Here is a 25,937-nt window from a genome sequence, read left to right as displayed (position 1 = left end):
CCAACTCCCTAAATATTCCCCAAGCCAGGCGAAATCTGAACAATTTTTGTTTTTTTACTTTTTTACATTTTTTTTTACATTTTTTACATTTATTCAAGCAGTATTGACCACTAAATGTTGTGCAAGTTGCCAGTGTATACACGAAATCTATAAATGTAACCTGAATTCTCAGCTAAGCAAAACATCTTGATACCAAACCGTGCCCTTTTCAATGGTAGATACTGTCGAAACTGTAAGCGGCCCTTCCACGACAATAAACTTTCATCAACTGCAACTGACGGTCCTGGCATGTAGGGCAACTGAAATGCTTCAAATAAATGATCAATCAAAGGACGTAGCTTGAACAAGTGGTCGCGGTTTGGATCTTTCTTATCTGGCTCGTTTCTGTTGTCATTCAAATGAAAGAATTTCAGCAGCAAAGAAAATCGGTTATGTGTCATGACAGCTGCAAAAATAGGTGTTGCATACATAGGATCTGTAGACCAGTACATCTCAATATCTGGTTTTCTGATTATTCCCATCAACATCAAAATCCCAATGAATTTTTTCATTTCGTTTTCATCAGTGTCAAACCAAGCACGAACACGGGAATGTGGAGGTAAATTGGGATTTTTCTCAATAAACTGTGCTGCATACAGATTTGTCTGATGAACAAAATGTCTAATCAAATCAGGTGACACAAACAGCTCATAAAACTGCTCAGCAGTGTAATTGTTTACATCAACAATAAAGCCACACGTTCCCTCAAACGAATGCAGAAAAGGTAGTTCACCACGGGCAGCAGCCCAGCTGAGATGCTGGGGATACACCCACTCAGCGCCGTCATCCGATGCGTCTTCATTCACAATATCATGCAGCGCACGTTGCTGCTCATCACTGTCACTAAAATCTTCTTCAGAATTGCTACAATCATGATCAGAACTGTCCAAAATCGCCTGCAAAGCCTCACTTGAAGTCAGTTTACGTTTCGCCATATTCACAGCTGTTACATGCGAATCACGTCACATGACCGGCCAAAACAACCACAGACTTGTCGAAATACAACGTAGTAATAATACCCACGCCAAACCGTCAGTTATACTACTTGCCAGGCATTCATATAACCACAGGCAAATGTGCCGGATAATTCCGGCAGTATGGCGTTAGCATTAAAACAGCGGTGCCGGATATATCCGGCAGAGGGCGGTGAAGGGGTTAAAAAAAAGTGTTTACAGCGAGCAGTTCGTAAGGCTATAGTGTGAATTCTTGCAATGTTACTTTTCTCTGTTCAAGGTTTTCTCAGTGTTGTTCAATGTTTTTACATTCAGTTTGCTATTACGCTGTGCATTCTATGGTGTAATTAACTATTTTTGTGCTTAAAAATCTTTACAAAAATATATTTACATACAGTTTGTACGGTCTGGAACGGATTAGTTGTATTTACATAGAATCCTATGGGGGAAATTACTTTGGGTCACGACCAAATTGGGTTATGACCAGAGTTTTGGAACGAATTACGGTCGTGACCCGAGGTTCCACTGTATATATAAACATAAAGAGTTGGGGTTTCCACACCGTATACTTGGCAAAAAAAATAAACAATATGTTCTTTACAGACTTGAGCCCAAAACAGAACTGCAAGATAACAAGAACATGGCTGTTATATATTTGGTAGGCAGAAAGAGGAGGGACCATAAGCGGACCGCAAAGGGAAGTGATGTCTCTAGGAGGCAGCTTCAGGGATTTGAACATTATCCCAACATTATCCTTACATTATCCCAACAGCAACCAGCCTAGATTGGGGCAGCATTCTTTCACAGGGAAACATGATTTGAAACATGTTTAAGTGATTTTGATAAATGTTATGTTATGTTAAAAGCAGTGGTTACTTGAAAGAACTTATCACAGTATAAATGTCTTTTATGGTATGAGGAGTGAAGAAGTTTGAAGTTCTGCTGATTGTTATTCTGAAATTGATTTGATTATTTTTTCCATTGCTAAAAATATTTCTACCATATTGCAAATAATTTTATTCCCAACATACTTATTTAAGGTAGCAGCACTGCAGAAGGTTAGTTAAAATAATTGTGTAGACCATTCATTTCAATTTAGAAGTCTTCGGGGTGTAATTTTAGCAAGTGGCAGAGATAATTTTTAAAGACATTTGAAACGTCAATCGAGTTCACTTCCATCATTTTTAGTTAACTCTCCCATGCTTGTGCATTGGTGTGTACAACTCTGGCTAATATAACTAAACATATCTCTCACAAAGCACTGTTTAGTGTAACAGACTATGAAATGAAGTACATGCCATTAGACAGGATATTGCAGTAGTTCAAAACAAAAACTGGCAAGCAGGAAAAACACATAAAAAGATACAAAAAAATGCAAAGTTCTAAAATGCAAAAGTTTACTGTTTTACACTAAGCTTTTTGGTTTGTGTTACATGCGAATTTGTTCATTAGGTTCAATAAAGCACCTTCTTATCTATCTATCTATCTATCTATCTATCTATCTATCTATCTATCTATCTATCTATCTATCTATCTATCTATCTATCTATCTATCTATCTATCTATCTATCTATGGAAATTACTGTTACAAAGGTCATGCAGGCACAATTGCTAAAGCAACCCTGTAAGAGGGGGATACCAAGTGACTGCTGCACAAGAGGTGTTGCTAGGCAACACAATAAAATGAGCATGTTTAAGGGCCAGCAAAAACATAAAAGGAGGAGTTATTGACAGAACCCAAGCTCTTGCCAACTGCTTTCTGATGGCCCATTTTGTCTAACAAGGCAGTGGAGTACACACTTTATATTTATACTTAGGGACTTTAACATCTGGATGTTGTTAAAGAAGTACCATCTAAAAAAACATGTGTTTTAGACTAAAGCAGTTGGTCAAAGCTTTCCTGAGTAATTCTGAGATCAAGCTTTGTTCTGATTTTAATTTTATTTTATGCAAGAAACAAAACATAATAACAAAGCACAACTCAATCAAGTGAAAAAAGCAAGTACAACAATATGTTTCAAAGACACTCCATGAAAATCAGCAATCAAAACCCACCAAACAAATAAAGCCATTATGATTATAGATCCCCCTCTAAAATATTTTTATATTGAATACAATAACAAAGATAAAGAAGACTGAGCATAAGCCCAGCATGTTTTCTTTAGAATTACATTAATGTCTTCTTGCCAAGTTCTGAAAAAAATCTGAATGGATCCTTGTAGTGAACATTTGATTTCTTCCAATTTGAGATAATACAAAACATTGCTTTTGCATTGTAATTTGTTTCTTGGTATTACTCCAAACACCGATGTTATTGTGTTAGGAGTTATTTGAAATCCAAGGCTATCTGATATATGCAACGAAAAAAAAAGTATTGCCCTAAATAGTTCAGGTGTAGGACATTCAAAGAAAATGTGGAGTAACAATGTACTTGATGACATTACTCATAGGTTGGATCTTGCCCTGAATTCATTTTAGACAAAACATATGTGAACTATACATAATTTATAACTTATGTACTGTATATTTTACTTGTCAAATATTGAACTAGAGTGTTTTTTTGGTCCAAATACCATTTTCTTTCTATTTTCATGCAGGTTAAAATCCAATAGTTCCTACTAAGCATTTGCTGTAGTTTTTTCTTTCATTTGTCCCACCATCTCTGAAACTGTATGCTGTGAATGACTTAATTGCATTCTTTTTCTGACATTTTAATTGAGAGATCCCTTTCCAATCATGCCCTTAGATCATTAAAGGTGTAAGGTCAATAAGGTTGTTTTTAATATAGCCCAGAGATGCTGTCTGTATCCACATTCATGCGAACCAGTGTCGCCTCAGAAATGGATTTAATTCAAAGATGATTAAAGTTGCGTAAGTAGCTTGTAGCAAATTTTCAAATAAAAAAAATATAGTATGTTCCAGAAGATTACATTTAGAGTGTAATAGTTCAAAAGATGCAAACACATTATCAATATGCAGATCTCTAAATGTCACAATCTTTAGCGATTAGGCTGATTATCATGTATTGGGGCGGTAGATATGAGATTCTCTGCCTTAAAATATGTCCTATATTGGTTCCATATAATTGGGGAATGTTGAACCATTGAGTTGCTGAAAAATTGATCACAATAAGTGGTGCCTGAGTCAGAAAGCAAAGCATGCAAAGAATCCTTAAACCAAAAAATAATTTCTATGCCTAACTAAGTATGTGTAATTTCATGGAGTTCAGAATATATTTATATGTATATATATATGTGTGTGTGTGTGTGTGTATATATATATATATATATATATATATATATATATATATATATATATATATATATTGTGACAGATTAAGGTCTCCGTGACCCCTTGAACCCTCAGACTAGACGTCAGACACCAGATAAAAGTCCAAATAATAGTTTATTATTAATAATAATAATAATAATAATAAATGTGCACAAAGCACCCTCCACTCCACAATACTCAAATAATAATAATAATAATAATTCCAATAAACAATAACCAATCCTCCACTCCCAGATGCGTTGCCACCCTTCCACCCAGCTCAGCTCAACGTCTGGGATTTCCCATCGTCCTTTTATATTCCCTGACCCGGAAGTGTTTCCCATCTTACAGTCCATGTGATTTCTTATCACTTCCGGGTCAGATAAAAAGTCCTTTTCAACCCGGAAATACGATGTTCCCTCTGGTCATATGATTATGACGTGCTTCCGAGTTATAGGGCACGTATAAGTCCTTGAGCCTCCCTGCAGCGTCCTCTGGTGGGCCCCACGGTGTCCAGCAGGGTTGGGAATAAAAACTCCATTGTCCATAATTCCCTACTGGTCTTTGGGGCACTTCCATGCTACAGGGAGGGCTCCATCTAGCGGCCTGGAGGTATTGGCCGGGGTAAATGGTTGGCCATCCCTCACAATATATATATATATATATATATATATATATATATATATATATATATATATATATATATATATATATATATATATGTATATATAAATATGTATATTGCAAATTTTGTGATAACTGGATGAAGTAAATAAAAACATGTGAAATGTTTTAGATTTTAACTTATTCACCCAATGCTTCAGGTATGATACGGCAAGCAACTGTTATTTTTAAATATGACTTATTGTTACAAAGATATCTAATAAATAAAAATGCGATAACTGACTCTTGGAAAAAGTAAATTAAAAAAATGTGAAATATTCAGCTTTTAACCTAGTCACCAAATGCATCAGAAATGATGCAGCAAGCATACATCTTCTAACTTGTTTATTAATGGCTGGTACTCCCATGCCACATATGATTGAAGAAGGTTTGAACAACTCTCTGATCTAGACTTTGTGCATCTCACTTATTTTAATAGCTACCATACAACTATAACTGAAGTACAAATTGTTTGTAATTAAGCACCAACATCCAGGGGTCGCTTGACATTTAGAAGAATTCTCATCCCACCAGAAAGTTTTTTCCTGAAGTGTGGCCCCACTCTATTTCAAGTTTTGTTTATCTATTGCAACTGAGCGTGCTCCATGAATGTGGGTTTCATTTACTGGCAACTAGATAATGTTCCATGTTTAAAGTAATTTAATAACATAACAGAATGCAATGCTTAGTTTTTTGTTGAAACTCTTCACTTTGAGGATGTATTTGTAATTTCTTTCTGGATACAACAGCATGCAGTTTTTACACCGATATATTGTCATTTTCATCAACATAATTTTTCATGGTCATAGTGCGTTTTGGCAATAAATATTAATGAATAGAGAAAATTCATATAAGTGCCACTTTATTTAAATTTCTTTTTTTTAATTAACAAAGTGAATAGACAGTGCAATGCAAAAGACTGGAAAAGCAAGTTAAAAATGGATGAATGAATACAGTAAGGTGAAAGCTGCTAGTTTGCTGGTTCTGATTATTGTTTTAGTAAGTGTTATTTTATGTTTTTATATTAATTCAAAGTATTGTCGATATAATCTAATTCATGAATTAAATAATTCAGTTATACTGGTTTACATACAGTATACAGTTTTTAATTCAAAGGTTCCTGTAATTAAAGTAAAACATATTTTTCTTGCAGGAGGGTTATGACAAGGTCCATATGTACTGTATCAGTGTATATTTGCTGTCTGTCTGCAGTGGTCACCAGTATGACGTGATCAAGACAATGCAAATCCTATTTGATTTGAGTATTTGTTTTCTGTGAAGTGTTACCAGGAACTTGATAAGTAATAAAAATATTAACTTCCTTACAAAGTGATGTAGAAGGTACATTGACATTCAAGGGGGTCACATCCTGTAGTCTTCAGAATATTGTTTATATAAGATTTTGCCCAGAGGTTCCCATGATCAGCATGGTATTCTTTGACCTTTGGAGCATTTAGATGGCTTTTTTCTCGTCTTAAGCAAATGATGCATCCTCAAGAGTGCTCTTTCTCTTTATCTTCTGTTGTCATCTGGTATTTTCTCATTAATTATATTTTTAGGTTACCACAAATTACACAGCTGGAAATATTTTTCTTGGTGCCAGAATTAGGCCCCAGAGTCTCTTACAGCGAAATTAACACTATGCTTAAAAGACAGCCAATATCAGAAACTGTGTGGATATAGCAACAGAGGTAAATCCTTCTAGAATCAGTGAATGTCTTAAGTGCTGTTTTATGGGTGTTGTCAATAGCTGTTGTGAATAGTAATTTTTAATGCGTCAAGATTTTCTGATTGTGGGGTGGCAATACTTTGACCAGATTGTAGCATGGAATAAAAAGGGAACCAGGAGAGATGCCAGAGTGGGACATCAGTTCAGGAAGAAACTTTCTGGTGGGAAGAGAACTCTTCTAAATGTCAAGTGGGTGTGGGAGCTTAATTACAAACAATTTGTACTTCAGTTATAGTTGTATGGTAGCTATTAAAATAAGTGAGATGCACAAAGTCTAGACCAGAGGGTTGTTCAAATTTCTTTCCTTCATATGTGGCATAGGAGCACCTACCATTAATAAACAAGTTAGAAGATGTATGTTTGCCGCCTCATTTCTGATACATTTGGCAACTATAGGTTAAAAGCTGAACATTTCACATTTTTTATTTACTTTTTCCAAGAGTCCGTTATCACATTTTTATTTATTAGATATTTTTGTAACAATAAGTCATATTTAAAAAATAACAGTTATAATAAAATGCAATTACATGTGTTAGCAGACTTAAATAAATATGTGCCTTTTAACAGCACTTTACGATGAAGTTAACAGGCCCAACAGATTTGATAACACAGCAGGTTCCAATTCAAGTGATGTGAAAATTGATCAATTGATGGATGTTAGAGGTGGATGGTCTGTAACTAAGTGTTGTTCAGTTTTCTTAAACATAACATTTTTGAAAGCATACACAATAAAGGAGTACCCAGTAATTACCAAAAGTAAAAAATATTCATGCAAAATAACCAATACTAACATATACTCATTTTTGGTATTAGCTTATGAAAGGATAAAAGTTGCCTGTTTAGCTGTCAATATTTGTTATAACACAGACACCCATTAAAATGATATACCGTATATACTCACGTATAAGTTGGGTCTTGAAACCCGAAAAATCAATCATAAAATCAGAGTTCTACGGCCGTTCAAAAATGCGACACTTATTTATTTTATTTTTTTTTACATTTTCTTGCCTCCTCCAATTTCGCATCAATTTCTCAGACGCATCGAATTTTGTTACAGCAGCGCAGTTACCAATTTCTTTCACTACTTCAGCGACGTTTAATTTAAAACCAGCTTCATATTTTCTTCTGATCAAACTCTCCATTGTAGATAAGGGATGTTCTTACGATAAAGGTGTATGAGGGTGTGAGATACAAAAAACACAAATCAGTGCAAACGTGCTTCAGAATAGTTTGGGTATTACTGTGTGGTCACGTAGGCACAACAGAGAGCGTGAGAGAGAGAGGTTAGGTGCACGCACTGATACAGCGCATTGCCGCACCCACACAGAAAAAAAAGGCAGTGTGCTCCGTGGTTACTCTTTCAGGTGGGCGTTAGCATATCATAATCTCTTGGACCAATAGCATCAGTTTTCCAAATTTGAATTATACGACCGACATTATAAAATACCAGAAATTATACGGTGAAATCAAGTCCCAATTTATCCGCGGGAGAACTTATCCGTGAGTATATATGGTAAATAACTAAGAATTTAGTAAGGAACTGATTTATTTTATATCAGGAATACTAACGATGGCAGTTATCTTAAAGATTTGAATTCTAGTCTGAAGATACAATACACAAAAGCAAAAGCAGCCGTTCAGGCACAGATAAACCGTAATACATGCTTAATCTGTATATTATAATGCTAAGTAACTATTTCATTGTGTGAAAACTGTAATCCTGTCCATCCTTGATATTTGCAGCACAATCAGCCTTTTTGTGCACCATAGAAACTGTACACCATAGTATAATTCTTGTTGACAGCTCGGCAGCAGATCACCTGCAGTTCCCTTTCTAAACCCTTTCTACTGTAAGTTTATATCACTTAGGGGAGCTGCACTTTTTCTGTGTAATTAATTAGTTCAAATGCTGTTCAGCTACAGGTTGTTAAAATTGTTTTTTATAATAATCTGCTGAAAAAAACAAGGCTACCCTAGACATTTCAATGATGACAGTTTTTTTTTTTACAAACAAACCATTCTGCATACTGTACATTTCTTTTAAAGAGAAAGGAGAGTTTTTTTTTTCTCTTAACAACAGGGAATTGTGATATGTTTTTTGTGATGAGTGACAGTCCTAGAACAAAAACTCTGATGTTGTTCTAGGATCAACAGAAACGGAGGATATTGGATCATCCACAAACGAAAGTGTTACATGACCAGGTTATTATTAATTCAGACAATGCTTATTCATACATTTTGAAAGCCACAATGTTGCATGTGAGTTATATAGTGGTGAGAGTCGGATTTGTGACTTCAGTAATCTGAGTTCACCTGTTTAGCAGCTATACAGCATTGCTTGTCCTTTGTACTGCTGTATGCACTATACTAATTAAAGAAAATTTGTCCACAACAAGAAGACAACAGGAAATTGGTGGTGCTATCTATGCCTTATTGGCTAAAATAAATTATATCTGTTATAATAAAAGTGTTATAACAAATCAATCAGACACAAAATGCTATAAAAGTCATAGTACAGTATATGAACCACAGTCTAACCAGCATTAAAATCAATTCATCATTTCAAAGAGAAAGATAAGGCACATTTAGTCATAAAATCCCACTCTGCCAGGTTCAAAAATTAATTATTTTTAAAAAATTAAAAATTTATAGAAAGAACTCACAACTATTTTTTTCTAGCACCCACTTTTTCAGTATAAAGAGGCACTATATGTGACAGCTAGGGAACTGAACTTGAAAGAGCAAGGATGTATTTTGAACTCATGATAACTGTGACACACTCTCTGGCCCCTGAACATAACACCCAGAATGCTGAATAGTAAGTTATTGGGTCATAAACATCTGAGGATTTATGCATATACATATTGTCATGTGTACAGAGTACAGTGAAATTCTAACTTCAACATGCTAATCAACATTCAACATGTTGCCACTTTTTGGCACCAAGATTAGTTAGCATACTAACCTTACCTCAAAAAATTGTATTTTCCTTAGTTGTTTCTACTCATACAGGCATTCATATTGTATTGTCAGTCTTGCTAATACATTTATCATGGTCATGTGCCTTCCTAGGAAATAGCCACAACCCAGTTTGAATGCAGCTGTTGTGTACAGGCCACAAGCCTCTGGAATAAAGTAATGTGTTTGCCATGGATTAAAACAGAAACAATCAAATTGGTTTATAGGGTAATACATAACAAATTTAGTATCTTATATATAACCTTAACAATGTCTAGGGCCACCGTAGTTTATGCACCAGTCACAATTATATTTATTTGTTCCTTTAGGAAGTTGTGATTTAATGCATATAATGTAAATTGTGAAAAAAGGCTGAAGGCTGGCTGGTCTGCATCAAAATGAATTGTCTGGATAATGTGAATAGTACTGCCAAATCATATTTATATTAGTATTCAAATCAGTATATTGTAGCTATATATTTATAAACCTTTAAATAGATTTATTTCACTTTTCCATTTATAATTACTGCTAATTGCTTCTAAGGAGACAGATCCCCACTGTATATCAACATTCAACACATTATCTTAACATTATCAGATAGGTTCATTAGTATGTTTACTCTACAATTGCCTCAAGGGAAATATTTATTAAAGCTTGTATTGCACTATAAATAACTTTTCACTGGTTTCAGGCTCTGACCATATCCGAGAGAAAGATGGACTGTGGGCTGTGCTTGTCTGGTTGTCTATAATGGCTGCTCGAAAGCAAGGTGTGGAAGAAATTGTAAGGGATCACTGGGCCAGACTGGGACGCAACTACTACTGCAGGTAAATGTTTAATTCACTTATCCTGTGTGTTTAGTAATGTACACCACTTTCAGCATCACTTGTGGTCATCCTTGGGTGCCATGAATATTCCAGAAACTCCATCCATCTTGTATCCTGGGGGATACCAAGGTGTTCCAAGGCAAACCAAGAGATGAATCGTAATCTCTCCAATGTGTTCTGGATCTGTCTTGAGGTCTCCTTCTGTTTGGACATGCCCGAAAACACCATCCCAGGGAGGTGTCCAGAAGGTATCTTAATTAAATGCCTGAACCACTTCAACTGCCTCCTTTCAATGCAGAGGAGCAGTGACTCTACTTTGAGCTCCTCTCAAATATCTTTACTTACCACGCTATCTCTAAGGCTATGCCTAGACAACCCTGCAGAGGAAACTCATTTCTGCCACTTGTATGCACAATCTAGTTCTTTCAGTCACTAGTCAGAGTTCATGAACATAGATGAAGATAGGAATGTAGATCTACCAGTAAATTTAGAGTTTTGCCTTTTGGCTCAGCTCCCTCTTCACCTTGACTCATCAGTACAATGTTTGCATGACTATGAACACTGCTCCAATCCACTTGTCGATCTTCCGTTCCTTTTTTCCCCGACTCGTGAACAAGATCCCAAGATACTTAAACTTCTCTGCTTCATGCAGCACCTCATCTCCAACCCAGAGAGGGCACTCCACCTTTTTTTCTGGCTGAGAACCATGATGGTGGAATTAGAGGCACTGATCCTCATCCTAGCCACTTCACACTCGGCTGCAAAGGTTACAGCTCGATGAAGCCAGCGGGACCACATCATCCACAAAAAGTGGAGATGTGATCCTGAGGCCACCAAACTGAACACCCTCTACTCCTTGGAAGCGTCTAACAATTCTGTCCATAAAAATTATGACCAGAACCAGTGACAAAGGGAAGCCCTGGTAGAGTCCTACAACATCTGTGAATGAGTCTGACTTACTGTCAGTAATGAGAACCAAGCTTTCACTCCAGTTGCACAGGGACCAAATAGCCCACAACAGCTGACCCAGTACCTCATACTCCAAAAGCACCCCCCACAGAAAACCCCTAGGGACATGATCGTATGCCTTTTCCAGATTCACAAAACACATATAGACTAGCTGGTTATATCAAATGAACCCTACAGTATCCTTATGAGGGTAAAAAGCTGGTCCAGTATTCCACACCCGGAATGAAATCTGCATTGTTCTTTCTGAATCTGTGGATTGACCAACAGCAGGATCATCTTATCCAGAACCCTGGCATAGGTCTTCCCAAGGAGGCTGAGGAGTGTGATGCCCTTAAAGTTGGAACACATGCTCCTTCCACCGCCCAGCTATATCCCCAGGTGAGGTCAGCAGCACTCCATCCTTGCTATAAACCGCATAGGTGGAGCGCTGCTTCTTTCTTCTGAGTTGCCTGACAGTTTGCCAGAATTGCTTCAAGGCTGACCAAAAGTTATTTTCCATGGTTTCATCGAACTTCTCCCATATCTGAGTTTTTCCTTCCGCCACTGCCATTGTCACAATCCACTTGGCCTGTCAGTACCTGTCAGAAGCCTTTGGTGTCTAACTAGCTAACCAAGCACAAAAGTATTCCTTCTTCAGTCCAATGACTCCTTTTACCGCTGACTTACACCACCAGGTTCAGAGATTACTGCCACAACCAGCAGCAATGACCTTATGTCCACAGCTCTGTGGAGCTGCCTCAACAATGAAGCCACAGAACATGGTCTATTGGTTCAATGTCCCCAGCCTCCATTGGAATACAAGAGAAATTCATCCAGAGGTGTCAGTTAAAGATCTCCTGAACAGGGGCATCTGCTAGACGTTCCCAGCACATTCGTATATGTTTATGTCTCCCTAATCTGTCTGACATCTTCCTCCGCTATACATCATCGACATATGACCTAGGGCACTCTGGTGCCAAGTACACTAATGAACACCCATATGTTGGAACATAGTGTTCATCATGGGCAATAGCAAAACACCACTTGGGTTCAGATCACACCCTTCAGGTTTCACTGTCGTTACCCATATGTGTATTGAATTCCCCAGTAGGAACACCTTCCAGCATTCCCCACAAGGTCTTCAAGAAGGCAAAATACTCTGACAAGAGTCAGAGCCTCCCACCAACTCAAAGTCACAGGGTGGCGACCCTCATGTCCACCAGGGTAAAGTCCCAATGTACAGGTATCAAACCGGGGCCATAAGTAAGACCACACCCGCTAAAAGCCTGTCATCCTGGACAACTCCAGAGTGGAATAGAGTCCAGCCATTTTCCAGGAGTTTGGTTTCACAACCTGTTCTCTGCATTGACGTGAGCCCGACTATAAGCATAACCTCTCTACCTCCCACACTAGCTCGGGCTTCTTCCTTGTCACACAGATCACATTCCATGTACCAAGAGTCAGTTTTGGTAGCTAGGGATCAGTCTACCAAGGCATCTGCTTTCAACTGTCACTCAAGCCACAAGCCCCTCTGTGAATGACCACTGTATTGTGTTGGAGTTGTTTATGTTTCCCAATGATCCAAGGAGCTGCTGTATGTTGTCTGGGGCAATTCACCAAAGGCAAATTGGTCATAGGTGAGTGGCCAGCTTAAGTGCAGTTTATATTGACCCTTGGAGCCAGGCCTGAATACCAAAAAAGCCACATTCACAATACAAAAAACTCTCTTTGTCTGACTAATAAACTTCAAATGTTGGTAACATTTTTATCATCCTACCCAAGAGAGTTGCAGAATGCTAACAGCTATCCATCCTTTTGAGAAAAAGTGACCATATTCAAGTATCAAATTGGTCTTCACATGACATTTAGACATGTTCTAAAGTGTCCCAATTCATTCCTTTTCACAAAGCAGGCCCCATTATTGGTGACAGATTTTTGTTTGAATTAGGTGCTACATTATTCTGTACTATCTTCAACTGTACTGTTAATACAGTTTCTTCATTTGAAACTAAAAGTATGAGTACAAAAATACTTTTATTATACTCAGAAGTTTACTTACCGTAATTTGCTAAGTATAATTTGCACAAAAATGAATCAGCCTTTACAACTGGCCAACACATTCGATTCCTCCACAGCTGGACCAAGCAGCATCCTGTAAAATAGACCACTGAATGGCACGTCTTTCTAGCCATATTGAAACTCTTCCACTTTGAAGATTTGTTCATAGATGCTCCATAGTGCAGGCATCTATGAGACAAAACATACAAATAAATTACAAAAAATAAATAAGGGATTTTATTGTGACACAAAGAAGAATAGTTAAATAGCATATTATTATGACTATTGTACACTTTAGAAAGAAAGAGAGAGTAGCTGGGAGAGGGGATTAAATAATTTTCTCAGGTGATCGTAGCTGCTCATGTCTGAGACTAATTTCAAATCTGCAGGGTTTGTGAAATAATAAAAAGAACAGGATTGAGGGGAAGAAATCAGGATAAAATTACAGATGCAAAATAAATAATAAAATAAAGAACAAATAAGAAAGTAGGGGAAAGAAACCAAAACTATAAAAATTAAAAAAAGGAATGATGCAATGTTTTAATATTAACAGCACCTTTATCAAAAATGACCTATAAGATCAGTGTACAATAATATTTGTTTGCATACTTTAAAAATGTATTTAACAATTACAGCACAGGAAAGCTAAGTTAATTGCTTTCTGTCAGACAAAAAGTCAAAGTTGGGAACTGGTACAGTAATAGCCTTATGATTTGAAGCCTTGACTATAGCTACTACACCACATTCTTGCTTTACTACACCACACACTGCTTGCCTTATTATAAATTATTTTTATTTTTTCTATTCTCTTTTTTGATCTGAGTACCTCACTTGGGGTGGGTTTGGCAGTGTGTAGAATTTGTTTTGGTCAATTAGAAAAGAGTGTTGGCTCTGAGGCTAGAGATCTGTGCTAGCAATCATAAGACAGATGGTTCAGATCTCCTGAATCCTAGAAGTGATTCCACTCCATTGAGCCACTGAGCAAGGCCCTTAACCTGCAATTGCTCTGTCCTGGGTATGATGTTAACCTGCATCCAGCCCTGCAAGCAGGTCCTCCATCTTGCAGGGAAAACTCAGGGGTTTGTGGTAGAACTTCAGCCACACACCGTTCTACTCCATTTGAACTAGTGTGGTGCTGAGGTGTCACCTGTTGCATGGCTGCGTTTGGGTCCTGATTTGGGATCCTGAGGTGGTTTGTTGTGTGGTGGGTGCGGCAATGCATGCCCCCAACCTCTCTTTAATCAACTGATTTACAAAACAAGTTTCATTAACAGTAAAAGATAAGTTTGTATGCAAACTTACAGGGTGTGTCTTTGAGAAGGACAGTTACTGTAAATAACCTGATCAATAAAAACTCAATAACGTCACCACTTGCCCAAGCAACTAGAACAAAGTTTACAAAGACTCACATTGCATTTAATTACACTTGTTTCACAGATTGTGGAAAGGCTTCTTGCCTCAAGTTTAATTTTCTTTCTCACATCCTTGCCACATTATTATTTACTGTGGACTCCATCATTTCATGGATCATTTTGTTTACTGCTGCTATGCTTATGTTACCCACAAATGACCACCAATCAGTGGCATGCCATAACCTTGATGCAATGGTATAAGGCTGGCGCCATGCACTTCCTACTCATCTAAGATTGTAGAGAGTGCATTTCTTTATTCTGGCTGAAGTATGCTTCCTTATTTTGACGTTAGTATACTGTACAAATCTTTGACACTCACATTTCAATTACGAGTTTCAGTTATTGTTTTGGCTTAGGGGAAAAGACAAGACAGATATTCCAGTAACAAATTTTGTTAAAAATAACATCTTTCAACTTCTGATCCTTTTCTGTATCGTTCCATTGAGGCATAACAGCCTTAACATAACAATAAAGTGTGGCTTGTTTGTGAGGCAGCTTTTTCTGTTGATTTATTTGGTATGGTTTACCAAAACTGTCCTTTACACCTCCTGCACAATACATAGTCTTTCTTTTTCCTAGTAGGTAGATAGATAGATAGATAGATAGATAGATAGATAGATAGATAGATAGATAGATAGATAGATAGATAGATAGATAGATAGATAGATAGATAGATAGATAGATAGATAGATAGATAGATAGATACTTTATTAATCCCAAGGGGAAATTCACATACTCCAGCAGCAGCATACTGATAAAGAACAATATTAAATTAAAGAGTGATAACAATGCAGGTATACAGACAGACAATAACTTTATATAATTTTAACGTTTATCCCCCCGGGTGGAATTGAAGAGTCGCATAGTGTTGGGGAGGAACGATCTCCTCAGTCTGTCAGTGGAGCAGTACATTGACAGCAGTCTGTCTCTGAAGCTGCTCCTCTGTCTGGAGATGACACTGTTCAGTGGATGCAGTGGATTCTCCATGATTGACAGGAGCCTGCTCAGTGCCCGTCGCTCTGCCGCAGATGTCAAACTGTCCAGCTCCATGCCTACAATAGAGCCTGCCTTCCTCACCAGTTTGTTCAGGTGTGAAGCATCCCTCTTCTTTATGCTGCTTCCCCAGCACACCACTGCGTAGAAGAGGGCGCTCACCACAACCGTCTGATAGAACTTCTGCAGCATCTTATTGCAGATGTTGAAGGACACCAGCCTTCTAAGGAAGTATAACCGGCTCTGTCCTTTCTTACACAGAGCATCAGTATTGGCAGTCCAGTCCAATTTATCATCCAGCTGCACTCCCAGGTATTTATAGGTTTGCACCCTCTGTACACAGTCACCTCTGATGATCACGGGGTCCATGAGGGGCCTGGGCCTCCTAAAATCTACCACCAGCTCCTTGGTTTTGCTGGTGTTCAGGTGTAGGTGGTTTGAGTCACACCATTTAATAAAGTCCTTGATGAGGTTCCTATACTCCTCTTCCTGCCCACTCCTGATGCAGCCCACGATAGCAGTGTTGTCAGTGAACTTTTGCATGTGGCAGGACTCCGAGTTGTATTGGAAGTCCGATGTATATAGGCTGAACAGGACCAGAGAGAGTACAGTCCCCTGCGGCGCTCCTGTGTTGCTGACCACAATGTCAGACCTGCAGCTCCCAAGACGCACATACTGAGGTCTGTGTGTAAGATAGTCCACGACCCATGCAACCAGGTATGAATCTACTCCCATCTCTGTGAGCTTGTCCCTAAGGAGCATAGGTTGGATGGTGTTGAAGGCACTAGAGAAGTCTAGAAACATAGTTCTTACAGCACCACTGCCTCTGTCCAAGTGGGAGAGGGATCGGTGTAGCATGTAGATGATGGCATCCTCCGCTCCCACCTTCTCCTGGTATGCGAACTGCAGAGGGTCGAGGGCATGGCAGACCTGTGGCCATAGGTGGTGAAGCAGCAGCCACTCCATGGTCTTCATCACATGTGACATCAGAGCGACAGGCCGGAAGTCGTTCAGCTCACTAGGATGTGATACCTTTAGGACTGGGGTGATGCAAGATGTTTTCCAAAGCCTCGGGACTCTCCCCTGTTCCAGGCTCAGGTTGAAGATGCCGCTGTAGAGGACTCCCCAGCTCCAGCGCACAGGCCTTCAGCAGTCGTGGCGATACTCCATCTGGACCCACTGCCTTGCTGGCACAAAGTCTCCTCAGCTCTCTGCTCACCTGAGCTGCTGTAATTGTGGGTTGGGGGAAACTCTTTCCTATGCTGGTATCAGCAGAAGGATGGTTGGAGGGTGCAGTACTCTGAGGTGAGAGTGGGTTAGGGTGGTCAGACCTGTTAAAGAAGTTGTTCATCTGGTTTGCTCTCTCCGCATCTCTCTCGATGGTGGCACCCCGCTTCGAGCTGCAGCCAGTGATGATCTTCATCCCATCCCAGACTTCCTTCATGCTGTTGTTCTGCAACTTCTGCTCCAGCTTTCTCCTGTACTGCTCCTTTGCTGTCCTGAGCTGGACTCGGAGTTCCTTCTGCATGTGCTTGAGCTCATGCTGATCACCACCTTTAAAAGCCCTTTTCTTCTGGTTCAAAAGGCCCTTGATGTCACTTGTAATCCATGGCTTGTTGTTAGCATAGCAGAGTACTGTTCTTACTGGAACTACAATGTCCATACAGAAGTTGATGTAGTCAGTAGTGCAGTCAACAACCTCCTCAATGTTCTCACTATGTGACCCCTGCAGGATATCCCAGTCTCTCAGAGCCTGCTCTGCCTCAGGGGACCACTTCCTGAATGAGCATGTGGTTGTAGGTAGGACCCTCATTCTTGGTTTGTAGTGACGCTGACGCAGAACCAGGTTATGATCTGCTTTCCCAAGCGCAGGTAGCGGGGTAGCGCTGTATGCATCTTTAACGTTTGCATACGGTAGGTCAATAGTCCTATTTCCCCGGGTGTTACAATCCACATACTGGGAGAAGGCAGGTTATGTTTTGTCCAGCATCATATGGTTAAAGTCTCCAGCAATTAGCACAAGTGCCTCAGGGTGCTGCGTTTGCAGTTTAGCAACAGCTGAGTGGATGATGTCACTCGCTATCTCCACATCTGCCCGAGGAGGGATGCAAACAGTAACAACAATGACATTTCCAAACTCTCTGGGCAAGTAATAGGGATGCAAACTTATGGCCAACAGTTCAATGTCCCTGCAGCAAGAGGAGATGTTAACGTTTACATGTCCAGAGTTGCACCATCTTGTATTGACACAGAGTGCGAGTCCACCTCCTTTGTGCTTCCCGCAGGTACTTGCGTCTCTGTCCGCTCTAACTGTGCTAAACCCGGGTAGCTCCATGTTAGCATCTGGGATGTTAGTTGTTAGCCACGTTTCAGTAAAACACAACAAACTGCATTCTCTGTAGATCCTGACATTTTTCACCAGCGCAGCCAGTTCGTTAATCTTATTTGGTAGAGAGTTCACATTTCCCAGGATCACAGAAGGCACTGAAGGTTTGTAGCGCCACTTTCTCTCTAGACGCTTGGCTTTTATCTTAGCGCCGGCTCTGCTGTCACGATACAACCTTCTTACCTCGTCAGGTAAACAGGGAACCACACCGGCATGGGCATTTGTTCTCAGTGCTTGAAGTTGACTACTTGAATAGACGAGTCTTGGCGTGTAAAAATCCATTTCCAAGTAGTAAAGAGTAGTAAAAAAGTGTAAAAAGTGTCCAGGGAACTAGTCCATATAAAAGAAAGTGGTAGGAGTTGACAGTGAAATAGAGAAAAATACAGAAAAAGGTAAAAAGATAAAGTCATACACGGAGTTGCTGGAAAGGCTGCCATTCGCGGCAGCGCCTGAGTCATATATTTTATAACATATACTGAGTCATATACTTTGTAACATTACTGTTAAGACCAGAAGAAACAACTTGAGGATTATTATGAGCTGCTAGGAGGAAGGTCACCAGATGATGATCACAGAGTCAAAGCTGGACCACAGTCGTAGCCAGAGAGTCACAAAAAACTAGTAGCAACAGAAATTAAAGAGCAAACAAATGAAAGAGTCAAGGACAAAGAAAGGTCAAAACCACAGAACCTGACACTAGGCCTACTTGAAAGGAAGCTAACTACCACTAATAAAGACTAAAAATTATTTTTCTGGAACAGAATATCCACCGAGGGCTGCCAGCATACTGGTCATTGCCATATTTATGCCAGAAGTACTACTATGTAATGACTGGTGACAAATCTGGCAGTGGCACTTAGAAATAACTTCAGAGAAAATAAAGAACCGGAAGTGAGCAAAAAAATATAATAGAAACAGAAATTTCGGAAACTGTTTCAGCAAGTCAGAATCTGAATCAAATGCATGACCACAATCACCATGGCATAAAAAAGTAACAAAAGTCATAACAATTTCATGCTGTTATTTTGCTTTTATCTCCTGTTTCATGTAGATTTTAGATTTACATTGGCATTGACCGCAGCACTTATTCTTTCGTCCTTCAACACTCCAAATCCTTCTAGCCATGTAAAGGTCATGTTACTGACGTCTTCATAGCTTCTGAGATCACAACAAGCTTCAAACTTATTTAAGGAGCCCAGTACCCAGAAAAATACTCTAATTGCGTCTGGCTTGCTGAATTAGTCACAAGACTGCAGTCTTTCAAACCTGAGTATTCCTGCATTCCTTATAAAATATGCAAGTCTGGCCATATATCATTCTAACAACACACTTTTGTTAAAATGCAGGATCCATGTGTGTTCACATATGGAACATCACATATTTACAATAGGACTGCTATCCTTTAGTGGTTTCCTGATCCCAAAAATTGCTCCTGTGGAGGACTTGCCTTTAATCCTTATTTGTTTGAGGTCCAGTTTATCCTGACCATCCAGTTAACATTCATGTTTCAATTTTCATTCAACCAGTGTTCTGTAGTGAAAAGTATTAATACATATAAATGGTAGACAGCAGAAAGGTAGCTCCCAAATTATTCTTATTCATAAAGGATATATCTAGGATGACCAGATTGTCATGGATTGAAAACATGACACAACTCATTAAATGCAGTAAATGTGCTAGATGCAAATTAAATTGAAAAGCAGAGCTCAGTGAGTTTGGTAAAAAAAAGTAATTAAAATTAATGTATGGTTGGGATGGGGTTCCCTTCACGTTTCTGCTTGCTAAAAGCGGCTAACATTTTGTTAAATTTCATGATCCAATGCTTAAAAATGGAACTGTCCCAGAAATGGGATGTCTGGTCAGCCTACGTATAGTTCATACCAGTAACAATGAAAACGTTTTCACAGCTAATTTTATGTAAATATTTCCTCTATCTTGCTATATCAATCTGATGTTTGAACCAGATTCAAGCTTCTTGAAGTCCTTATTCAAAGCCCAGAATGTTTCATTTTGCCAGACATATTTATTATTACATCTTAGTGCTCTCTTTGTCCTGGGGGGCCACAGTGGCTACGGGTTTTATTCCATCCAGTGTCCTACTTAGAACTCAGTCCTAGCTGATAATGAAAGTTACTATTATTATTATTATTTTTATTATTATTATTATTAAGTTTTATTTATGTAGCGCCTTTCATACACTCAAGGACACTTTATAATTCAATACACACATTAAAAAGACAGTAGAAATTACATACATGAAAAAGAATAATACTCATTGAAAAGATGCTTTTAACAGAAGTTTGAAATTAATAATAGATTTTCCTCACGAAGGCTGAGAGGAAGTGAATTCCAAATTTTAGGGGCTATCACACTGAAACCTCTGCCCCCCATAGTTACTAACCTGTGTTTAGGTACAGTGAGTAAGCTAGCGTCCAATGATCATAATGCATGGGCAGGAGTGTAAGGAAGCAGCAGCTCAGACAGATAATGAGGGGCTAACCCATGAAGGGCTTTAAAGGTGAGAAGAATAATTTTTATATTTGATTCTTGAAGAAACTGGCAACCAATGTAAATCATAGAGGACTGGAGTGATGTGAGAAGATTTTTTTATTGTGTGTAAGTAAACGAGCAGCAGAATTCTGAACATACTGTAATTTATTGATATATTTAGTCGGGAGGCCATAAAACAAAGCATTGCAATAGTCCAGACGGGTAGTGATGAAAGCATGAATGAATGTCTCAGTATCTCTCACACTGAGGAAAGAATGTAGATGAGCAATATTTTACGAAGATGAATAAAGGCTGTTTGTACTATTGAGCTAATGTGTGATTGAAAAATAAGAAGCTGATCAAAGATGACACCCAAATTACAGACTGATGCTGAGGGTTCAACCAGGAACCCATCAATGTCAATTTTTAGCCCACGAAGAGTAGAGAGGACAGATTTGGTACCAACTAATAAGAGTTCTGTTTTATCAGGATTGAGTTGTAAAAAATGATCTGTCATCCAAAGATTGATTTAGCGAATGCAGTCAGTCAGTGCAACAGATGAAGATGTTGCAGTTGCATCAACACTCACATAAAGTTGTGTGTCATCGGCATAGCAGTGGAAGCTCAGGCCATACCGACGAATAATCTCAACTAATGGGAGCATATAGATGTTAAAGAGGATTGGACCGAGAACTGACCCTTGAGGGATACCTTGTGTGTGTGAAGTAGTGGCAGATTTGTATTTCCTAATGAAGACGTAGTACTGGCGATCACTGAGGTATGATGTGAACCAAGAAAGAGCAGCGCCAGAGATACCAATAGCAGAAAGCTGGGACAGTAAAATGTTATGGTTAAGTGTATCAAATGCTGCACTTAAGTCAATAAGAATCTGCAGTTATAAGTAAGTCATTGGCTACCTTAAGTAAAGCAAAAAGTAAAGTTTCAGTGCTTTGTAGGGCTCTAAATCCCGAAAAGGCTCAAGCAGGTTATGCAAATTTAAATAATCATTGAGTTGAGCAGCAACAACCTTTTCTAAGATCTTAGTCATAATTGGAAGATTAGAAATTGGGCAATAAAATTTTAGCTATAAGGGATCTGAGCCAGTTTTTTTATAAAACAAGGGTTACAGCAGCAGTTAGAAGTTAGTGTTAACTCTATGCCTTGTTAGTGCCTTTATTCATCAAAGACAAATTTTAGTTACTTCTTAATTAGAACTCTTTTATTTACTATTAAAGCAATAAGCAATAATTTTAGTTCACTTGCCTGTTACCATTCAGAACCCTTAATTGCCTATTTTAGATTTTAGCAGCTGCATTTAAGTTTTAATTGTTGTCAGTTTTCTTAACCAGACATTAGTTAATAATGAGATGCAGATAACCAATAAACCAGCAGCTCTCCAGCTCACGTGCTTGCCATGAAGTATCTGTGATAAAAAATGTTTAGTAATGAATGAGAGGGGAATCGGAAGGACCATTAAGTTTAAATCTATTCTGGTCCACAAAACACATTGCAATTTTCTCACAGAAGGAAACTCTACAGTGCAATTCACATTGCTCTTGGATGAATGCAAGCATTAACTCGCTAAATAGTTCAATACTAAGTTTCATTATCAGCATGGACTGTCTTCTAATTAGGAAACTAGTTGGAATAAAAACCTTCTGCCACTGTGGCTCTCCAGGACTGTGATTGAGGACCTCTGTCGTATAAGGTGATAATCTCCTATGCACTTGTGACAGTTTACTATTTTTTTAAAGCAAACACATAATAGGATATGTTAGAGAAAAACTTATCAGCTCATCAGAGCCAGGCTGAGGACTTGTCACAATTGTTCCTATTTAGATACTGATTTAACTGTGGTTTCTATTGACAGATAGCCAGAATCTAAGTAAACATCAGGCTGGTCCTGAGGGGACCGCTCCATTGCTGCTTTTAGTCACTGTGAACATGCAAAAGAAAGTGTTGTAAGGTGGAATGACGTTGGAAAATACATCACCAGTAACCATCTTCAAAACGAACAGAAACCACTGTATACACTCAACAAAACCCCTGCACTACTTGAGGTGTTAAATTTAAAAAAACACACTTTCAGATAAAAAACAAAAAGCATGATACAATGTTAAATATGGTAATTCTCGAATTGTGATTTTCATTTAATACAATTCTTTGGTATCTTTTCCCTTCATTCACCGCTCTGATGACTCTTAAGCACATATCTCCATCTTGCACAAGGACAATCTAATCCTGTTCCCAATTCTTCAAACTGGAAGTAAAGCTTACACTATCATGCAGTGATATATGTGGTCTGTGGTGAGCGGCTGGGGGCGGTTCCCAGCCGGGACGCCCGGAAGGACCGGAGGAGGGATTACGCCTCCTCCAGACCACAAGGGGGCGACCACACTGGTGGGTTTGGGGACCACGGAAAAGGAGCTTGGAAGCTCAATCCTATAGGGCCCTGTGGTCACCGCCAGGGGGCGCCCTAATGCCTGAGGAGCCCTGACCCTCAGCACTTCCGCCACACCCAGAAGTGCTGGGGGGAAGAAGACCAGGGACACCCGGAGTGCTTCCGGGTGCAGAGCCGGCACTTCTGCCACACCAGGGAGTGCCGGCAGGCACTCATTGGGAGGCATCTGGAGCACGCCCAGGTGGGTTTAAAAGGGGCCGCCTCCCTCCATTCGATGGCTGGAGTCGGGAGGAAGAAGGAGCTCGGGAGGAGAGGAGAGGAGTGGGGTGGACCTGAGGAAAGGCATTGTTATTGAGAGGCCTGGACTTTGGGGGAGTATTGGGTTGTCTGCTGTGTCCCTTGTAAATAATATTGTGTAAATGAATGTGTGTGGTGCTTTTAACAATGTCTACCTGTCTGTGTCTGGGCCAGTCTCCACAGGTCTTAAAATATACAAATTTGACTTCAGGTGGATTTCACAAAAATCAAGGATTCTTCACATCTGCAGGAGATCATACTTCTGTACCAATATTATGTTTTAGAGTCACACAGAATTGTAATCATTTTACCCGTTACACTATTTTCAAATCTTACATATCAATATAAAAAATATTCTTGCATTTTGTTTTTACTTTATGTAATTTTTACCAGCATAAATTGTAATCTAATTACAATGTTCACAGATATGAGTAAGTTAACTAATTAATCAGACTGAATGATTAATCTTTAAATTATGTTTTTTTTTTTTTTACTTTTTATGGTCATGGGGTTCAGTGGGGTACGGATCTTATGACTGGGACTGCCTGTGTGGAGATTGCACACTCAATCTTTCTCTTTTATCTGCATGTGTTTTTGTCTCTGGGTACGTTTTTCCAATACCCCAAAAATGTGGATGTTAAGTTAACTGGTGTATCCAAATTGGCTTGTCGTGCATGAGTGTGGGTGTGTGCATATGTGAGTAGCACTAGCTATAATTTTGCTAGGGTAGGTGTTGGCTCCTAGGGGCCTTCAGCTGGACAAGAAGTTACAAATGAAGGGGGTAATGATATGAAAATTACACAGCATTTAAATTTTCACACAATTCATGTTTATCATTTAGTCTGTTTGTGTCTTGTTGTCATTCATAGGTTTGATTACGAGGGAGTGGACCCCAGGGCTGCGTTTTTCATGATGAGAGACCTGGAAGCAGTCATTACTGACAAACCTTTCATAGGACAACAGTTTGCTGTTGGAAACCATGTATACAGTGTGGAAAAAACAGAAAATTATGAGTATATAGACCCTGTGGATGGCAGTGTTGCCAAAAACCAGGTCAGAAATTTAACATATCTTACTCCAATTCATAAGGGTCTCTGAGAGAGGGTGTAGTGTGAGGAGTCAATGCCCTTTTAAATCTCAAGCAGACTTAGACATATAAAGTTGATGTCTGAAAAGAGAAAATACAAAACAAAGCCAAACAAACTATTTTTTTCCTTTCACATTGGATCACATAGCCTTAGTATTACATGCCTACTTCTATGCATAATTTTCATTTACATTTCTTCAAATACATCTTTTCTCTTATACTCCAAATGTTATATTACTTGCTATCAGGCTTAGATTTTATTGGGTAGTAATTTTTTCTCACTCCTGATGGATCTTCAGATTTAATAATAGGACAATAGGAATCAAGAGTTACACAGAAGCTAGACTAAGGAAAATGTATCATATTGCTATAAGAGTGGGCCATGACATCTTTGTAAAATGATCAGAAAGAACACATATTAAGTTAATTTTTACTTTAGAAGAAAATTGAAATGTTCTTTGTGTTTTGCTGTATTTGTCATTTTAAAAGTAGTGATATTGATGGTGTTATAAATTTAACAACAGTCAACAACACAGATCGTCTTTTTAGTAGGGCAGTTTTTTGAGGATAGTAAAAGACCATCAACATCAAGTTTAATCCTACAGATAATCCTTCTTTTTTTTTTCTAGTCTTTGTGTAAATTGCGTAATGTATCATCACAGCATTACTGTAAAAGTTTAAGTGTAATTCATCCCAAATACACATGAGTCTTGTACTAAGACACACACCTTTAAGTGCTATCCACCATCCAAATTCTTCAACCTGACAATTTCCCAAGACAAGCAAAGTTTAACTAAAGTTAAATACAAAGTAAAGTTAAAATGCAATTGCATTGAAATGAACAGGCATCATTTATGTAAAAGCAGAATACCATCTGCGAAAAGTTATGACTCAGCACTCCGTCCTGATTTGTAACCTTTCTGTAGTGTAAAAGTGCCCAGCCAGGTTGCAGGTAGGTTGATCTGGGTTAGAGGCTAATCACTTCACATGTGTTCGTGTTACTCTGACTCCAGGATTTTGAAATTTCACATCTGTTGTTTTTGTGGTGCATTTCTATTATTTCAAATGTCAATGCAGTATTTATTGTCAATAATGTTGATTACATGTGTTAAACTACAGAGAATGATTTACGACTGTCACCTACTCCTCCAAATCTGTGGGGTAACCAGTCAGCCTGGGTGAACCCAAAAGATGGCTGATAAAATGACAGGAGGAAGGGAGACATGGAAGGAGAGATGGGAGGAAATAAATGATGCAGTCCAGACTCTGGAATTTATTTAACATAACCATGTGACAACTACGTGAACCTCCAGCATGTTAAAACAATGTGTTCAGATAAAAAATATAGACAAATAGAAAAACGCCTGATTAATGGGTTCATTACACTATTAATATGTGGTTTGATTTTTTAAATATGATGTAAAGC

General features: G+C 38.7%; 1 protein-coding gene across 1 annotated transcript in view; it reads left to right on the top strand.

Annotated features, from left to right (window-relative positions):
- LOC114654681 (phosphoglucomutase-like protein 5) overlaps positions 1–25,937 on the top strand; it is a 218,659-nt gene that overhangs the window by 167,046 nt on the left and 25,676 nt on the right. Inside the window, exons 8-9 of the mRNA XM_028805379.2 lie at positions 10,304–10,439; positions 24,294–24,477. Of these exons, the coding sequence (XP_028661212.1) occupies positions 10,304–10,439; positions 24,294–24,477 (320 nt within the window). The remainder of the gene's footprint in view (positions 1–10,303; positions 10,440–24,293; positions 24,478–25,937) is intronic.

The sequence above is a fragment of the Erpetoichthys calabaricus genome, chromosome 7, assembly GCF_900747795.2.
Source record: "Erpetoichthys calabaricus chromosome 7, fErpCal1.3, whole genome shotgun sequence".
Classification (NCBI taxonomy): domain Eukaryota; kingdom Metazoa; phylum Chordata; class Cladistia; order Polypteriformes; family Polypteridae; genus Erpetoichthys; species Erpetoichthys calabaricus.
Note: the sequence above shows the minus strand (reverse complement) of the source record. Positions and strands in the feature narration are given on the sequence as shown.